Source organism: Oncorhynchus keta, chromosome 8 (assembly GCF_023373465.1).
Source record: "Oncorhynchus keta strain PuntledgeMale-10-30-2019 chromosome 8, Oket_V2, whole genome shotgun sequence".
In the NCBI taxonomy this organism is placed as follows: domain Eukaryota; kingdom Metazoa; phylum Chordata; class Actinopteri; order Salmoniformes; family Salmonidae; genus Oncorhynchus; species Oncorhynchus keta.
The window spans coordinates 19788918-19795837 of NC_068428.1; the positions used below are offsets into that span (position 1 = coordinate 19788918).

The window sequence follows — 6920 nt, forward strand, 5'->3', positions numbered from 1 at the left end:
TGCCTTGGTGATAGTTTTGCACACTCATGTCAATCTATCAACCAGCATCGTGAGGTAGTCACCTGGAATGTATTTCAATTAATAAGTGTGCCTTGTTAAAAGTACATTTGTGGAATTTCTTTACTTCTTAATGTGTTTGAGCCAATCAGTCGTGTTGTGACAAGATCGGGGTGGTATACAAAAGATAGCCCTATTTGGTAAAAGACCAAGTCCATATTATGTAAAGAACAGCTCAAAGAGAAAGAGAGACGACTGCCCATCATTACTTTAAGACATGAAGGTCAGTCAATCTGGAACATTTCAAGAACTTTGAAAGATTCTACAAGTCCATTTGCAAAAACCATCAAGCGCTATAATGAAACTGGCTCTCATGAGGACCGTCACAGGAAAGGAAGACACAGAGTTCTCTGCTACAGACAATATGTTTATTAGAGTTAACTGCACCTCAGATTGCAGCCCAAACAAATGCTTCACAGAGTGCAAGTAACAGGCATATCTCAACATCAACTGTTACGGATGATCTTCACATGTGGTTCGCACTGTGAAGCATGGAGGAGGAGGTGCGATGGTGTGGGGATGCATTGCTGGTGACACTGTAAATAAATCTGTGATTTATTTAGAATTCAAGGCATACTTAACCAGCATGGCTACCACAGCATTCTGCATCGAAATGCCATCCCATCTGGTTTTGCACTTAGTGGGACAATAGTATAATTTGTTTTTCAACAGGACAATGACCAAACACACCTCCAGGCTGTGTAAGGACTATTTGACCAAGGAGGAGAGTGATGGAGTGCTGCATCAGATGACCTGGCCACAATCTCCCGACCTAAACCCAAGAGATGATTTGGGATGAGTTGGACCGCAGAGTGAAAGTAAAGCAGCCAACAGGTGCTCAGCATATGGAAACTCCAGTTGGAAAAGCATTCCAGGTTGAGAGAATGCCAAGAGTGTGCAAAGGGCAAAGGGTGGCTACTTTGAAGGATCTAAAATCTAAAATATATTGAGATTTTTTTAACACTTTTGTGGTTACTACATGATTCCATATGTGTTATTTCATAGTTATGATGTCTTCACTATTATTCCACAATGGAGAAAATAGTAAAAATAAAGAAAACCCTTGAATGAGTATGTGTCCAAACTTTTGACTGGTACTGTATTTTCTCACATCATACACGTTTAAATGGGTTTCATGATGACAACTATTTCATACAGTTGAAGTCGGAAGTTTACATACACTTAGGATGGAGTCATTAAAACTCATTTTTCAACCACTCCACAAATGTCTTGTTAACAAACTATAGTTCTGGCAAGTCGATTAGGACATCTACTCTGTTCATGACACAAGTAATTTTTCCAACAATTATTTACAGACAGATTATTTCACTTATATTTCACTGCATCCCGATTCCAGTGGGTCAGAAGTCTACATACACATGACTGTGCCAATTAACAGCTTGGAATATTACAGAAAATGGTGTCATTGCTTTAGAAGCTTCTGATAGGCTAATTGACATAATTTGAGTCAATTGGATGTGTACCTGTGGATGTATTTCAAGGCCTACCTTCAACTCAGTGCCTCTTTCCTTGACATCATGGAAAAATCTAAATAAATCAGCCACGACTTCAGAAAATAAATTGTAGACCTCCACATGTCTGGTTCATCCTTGGGAGCAATTTCCAAACGCCAGAAGTTACCACATTCATCTGTACAAATAATAGTACGCAAGTATAAACACCATGGTACTAGTCTGATGAACCAAAAACAGAACTGTTGGCCATAATGACCATCGTTATGTTTGAAGGAAAAAGGGGGACGCTTGCAAGCCGAAGAACACCATCCCAACCGTGAAGCACGGGGGTGGCAGCATCATGATGTAGGGGTGCTTTGCTGAAGGAGGGACTGGTGCACTTCACAAAATAGATGGCATCATGAGGCAGCAAAATTATGTGGATATATTGAAGCAACATCTCAAGACATCAGTCAGGAAGTTAAAGCTTGGTCTCAAATGGGTCTTCCAAATGGACAATGTCCCCAAGCATACTTCCAAAGTTGTGTCAAAATGGCTTAAGGACCACAAAGTCAAGGTGTTGGAGTGGTCATCACAAAGACCTGACCTCAGTCCCATAGAAAATTTGTGAGCAGAACTGAAAAAGCGTCTGCGAGCAAGGAGGCCTACAAACCTGACTCAGTTACACCAGCTCTGTCAGGGGGAATGGGCCAAAATCCACCCAACTTATTGTGGGAAGCTTGTGGAAGGCTACCCGAAACGTTTGACCCAAGTTAAACCATTTAAAGGCAATGCTACCAAATACTAATTGACTGTATACAGTGTGTAACGGTTTTCTAGGTGTGGTTCGCACAACACAACCAAAGAATATGGCTGCCTAAATATGGTTCCCAATCAGAGACAATGATAAACACCTGCCTCTGATTGAGAACCACTTCAGACAGCCATAGACTTACCTAGAACACCCCACTAAGCTACAATCCCACTACATACACACCACATACAAAAACCCATGTCACACCCTGGCCTGACCAAATAAATGAAGATAAACACAAAATACTTCGACCAGGGCGTGACAGAACCCCCCTTAAGGTACGGACTCCCGAACGCACCTCAAAACAATAGGGCGGGTCCGGGTGGGCGTACAGATTTGTACCTTGTCAGCTCAGGGATTTGAACTTGCAACCTTCCGGTTACAAGTCCAACGCTCAAACCACTAAGCTACCCTGCCGCGTTGTGGTAATGAGAATTTCAGCAGCAAATGCAATAAAATACAAAAATAATTCATTCCTAAATTGAAATGACTGTTTGTGCAAGGTAGAGATCACTATAATCTTTATTATAATATTTTGTTACATTACTAAATGACATGTTTTTTTTTATTTAAAATCATTACTGCCATGGTTTTTAATGGTTTCATGAGAATGACCCTAATGTTTTGTACACTCACAGCCTGCAATATTAAGATAAATGTTATTATACTGCACATAGATCGAAATTATAAGCAATATGTCCTTCCCACGTAACACCATGCTCAGAGGCCAGTAGCATTGAGTGGAGGAGTCAGTGTGAGGGTTCGTTAGACTTGTGAATGTCCTGTACTTGCTAGAGGCTCCAGTATGAGGCACACATTGAATCAGCAGGAGGGAAACCACTAATACATATGACTCCTTCACAGTTCCCACCTACGCTTACTTACCGGCATCCATTAAATGTCAGAAAAACAAAAACAACATATGGCCACCATGAGATTGAATGATGTTAACTTAACGTATGCCCTCTTCGCCTGGATGACATGGACAAAAATAAATTGACTGAATAATCATGATAACAATCAATTGAACGATACGTTTATAACATTAGTGTGCATCATTACATTTTTTATACCACTCTTAAAACTACTACGACTACTACTATGTTGTGGCTATTATTGGCCCGTTTCATTTCGAACTTCACATTCTAGTAAAGGTTACTTTTCGTTATTATCGATATCAGTAAATTGTCCTCGATAAATGATCGGGATCGATCATTTTCGGTTTATTGTCACCCAGCTCTACATTAGGGGCTCTGGTACACCGAGGGAAATCACTCAACCATTTTGTGTCTGTGCATTTCGGAGCAGTGTGGAGTTTAGGAGAACACAATTAACCTTGTATGTTAATTAAAACACCCTCTAATCTGTTACAAGCAGTCCCAGTAGTGATGGTGTAACTGGGATCACATGATTGACTAACGATATTTCAATTTGGACAGAACCTAGCTAACTAACCAGTGAGGAGTGACTTGTAGGAGCGTTGATCAACCTTGAGCTAGTTTGCCATGAATTAATCGATTAGGATTCATCTAAAGTGCATCCGTTACAACACGTTAAAGTACATAGAGTCAAGGGTTTCAGATCATTCAAAGAACTTGACGACTGAACGTCAGCTTGTCTTTGGCACTAACATAAAAATGTTATGTGTGGTCTGGACTTGTGAAGAAGTGTCATCACCGAGACTGAAATGATAGTTTCTTGGACACGACATCTCAACAAATCATAGACATCAGTCAACGTCGTGTCTGACAGGGTTCTCATCAGTCATCCCCCAGTATAGTACATGCCCTGTGAGAGATGAGGCTGCTTGTTAACAGGCAGTGATAAATGACAAGACATGTCCTGATATTCCAAACGTCCTTCCTTCTGAGTACCTTTCCCTCTGTAAATATGAGAGCTCGGACAGAGGAGTTTAGAGCATGTCAGGAGAGGAGAGAGGAGGATGTATAGGCCATGTTAAACCTGTCAGGTCCACTTAAAAACAAGCAGAACTATAGTAAAACTGTCAAGTAGAGGGATAAGATAATGGGCAGGACAATTAGATGACAGACAGTTAAAAAATATTGTTTCTCGCTGTAGCACGTATGGGCACATTTCACTGTCAAACTGCATGGGACCATGTATTGCAATCACTTAGATGGTGTCTAGATGATAGCCATGCTGTAATGTGAAAAGGGCTGGTCATATAAAACCTTTTTTTTCTCTATAAATGTGATAGTAGACTGCATAACAGGCTATTCCCATTATGCTCACTTACTGTACAGTGAATACTATAGCTTTGTCTGTAGCTTATGCCGGTGTTTGTGAATGAGAATCAGGTTGCTAGAGATATCTCCACCCTGCCATCACCCTGGCATTGTGGTTCCCATATGTCTCAGTTTGGTTTGGAACATGGTGATTTAAGAGACCACGTTTGTGGGTCTGATTCCCGCATGGCCAGAATACATTGAAATGTGTATGAGTTGTAAAGTCATTTCGGATAACACTGTGTTAAATGACCACAATACAGTATATAACAGTGATATAAACATAATAAAAACAGCTATGTGGGAGAATAATGTTCTAGGTATAAACTGTATAACTGTAATGTGTTCTTCAAATCGTGAGTTGCAGACAGTCTCATTATATGCTAGATGGGATTTGTCCACTGCTCTGTAGTCCTACATGGGCCTGACAGACAGACAGATGCCATGCCTCCTCCTGTAATTGCTGGGGCTCAGTAGAACACCTGAAGCTCTTCAATCTCAGGTCTGTTGCTATGCAAAGGCACGACGGGGGCCAAGGGCATTGCGACCTGACCCAAATCTGCCGTCACATAAAACGCCGCAGGAGGGCGCGAAGGCTTTGAGAGTAAATATTTCGATTATTAAAATATTGTAATGCATTCATATTGGAGTTTCTGTATTGCAGGGATTTTAACAAAGACAATAACAAACAGATATAAATATGAGGGAGGGAATTTGTCTCAGTGGGTTAGAACAGCGTCTCCAACAGCTTTCCCCAAAATTCCAGAGCGGTGCGTAATGCCCGAGTCAAGCTAATTATTGTAAAACCTTTTGATATAACTATATTTAACAAAATTTGCAATAACTAAATAAAACCGATATGACCATCATGTAAGTAGAATGAAGTGAAAATGCAAGCCAAGAATTCTGTGTTGGGCTGAACGTCCGAGATATGGGTGCACACCTGTCAATTTTGGGATTTTCTTCCCCCTGCCCGTTAGAGCTGGTGGGTTTACAAAGGAAGGTTGGGCATTGAAACTGCACCTTTCGAAACATCAAAATACGTATTCATTATCTTGAGCAAGGCACTGGGGATGTGAGCAGGTAAATACATACATTAGCCTACGCACTATTACGCAATATTATCCATAACCATTCAAAATCCCAAAAAAGGCTGTGAATGTATTTTTTAAAACTCATAACACAAATCATAATTATATAGCAATAAATATTCCACTTACATGCCATATCGCAAAGAAGATCAGAGAAGCACAGAGGACCAGCGACAGCATATAGCAGAAGGCAGCGAAAGTGAACATAATTGAACACCACGAGAAATATCACCCAAAAGAGAACTCGGCTGAATTATTTTTTTTAAAGGATTATGTTGCCATGGCAAACCGAAGTGATAACGACACCATCACTTTGCCCTGAATGTTGCAACAAATTGTTGCAGAACGTCCAACGAAACGCTCGTCCGCGGTCTCACTTTGAAGTCCAAACGTGTTGCCGCCAAATGTTTTAATTGGAAATTAGACCAGTGGACTCGATATGGTGAAAACGGACAGACATTGTTACACAATAGCAAAGTCCAAGCGATGTCTTGAAATTGATATCAAGAGATCCAAATTATGCACAAAAGCATCCAGGATAGGAATACTGCCTTTGACAGGTAAATGTTATCCATACAGTGACTAAAGAGAATCTTGTCGGCTACTATGTGATGGTATCTCCCCAACAATCCTGGCATTAGGCATAATAAACAGCGTCTTCAAACCACAGTTAACCTATAGCTCCACCACACCGAAGGCGCAGAGTCTGGCGCCCCAACAGGTGGATTTAAAGGGCCAGCGTTCAAGCTGAAGGGTTTATCAACTGTATCTTCCCAATTCCCATCCAAAAGCACATGCTTTTTAATCTTTTTTTTTTTTTTTTTTTTGCAACTATAGGCTACTCTAGGCAATATGGTTGTCATGTAAATAGTAGACGGAGCATCCCAAATAAGCCACACATTCACACAGACAGGGTTTCAAAATCAAAGAACGCCTAAAATTATTCCACAGATGATTTAAATGTTGAGTATGGTTTGGATGGATATATTGTGATGGAGTTACAAATTGTGATTGACTCTGCCAAAGCCTTTGCCAATTTACGGACATTTGACAGGGCACCATTACGAGAAAGTCAAGTTATAGGTCTTGACTATAAAAACCGTTTAATAGCCTACCACTATTATACACTATATATACAAAAGTGTGTGGGCACCCCTTTAAATTAGTGGATTCGGCTATTTCAGCCACTCCCGTTGCTGACAGGTGTATAAAATCGAGCACATGGCCATGCAATCTCCATATGCAAACATAGGCAGTA

At 40.6% G+C, this 6920-nt stretch overlaps 1 protein-coding gene across 2 annotated transcripts in view; it reads right to left on the reverse strand.

The window, feature by feature from the left end:
* Nucleotides 1-6342, reverse strand: part of LOC118386958 (protein cornichon homolog 3-like) — a 49188-nt gene extending 42846 nt beyond the window's left edge. For both annotated transcript variants that reach the window (XM_052523760.1, XM_052523761.1), the window contains exon 1: nt 5792-6342. In XM_052523760.1, coding sequence (XP_052379720.1) covers nt 5792-5869 — 78 coding nt within the window. In that variant the 5' untranslated portion in view covers nt 5870-6342. The remainder of the gene's footprint in view (nt 1-5791) is intronic.
* Between the last annotated feature and the right edge of the window lie 578 nt (nt 6343-6920).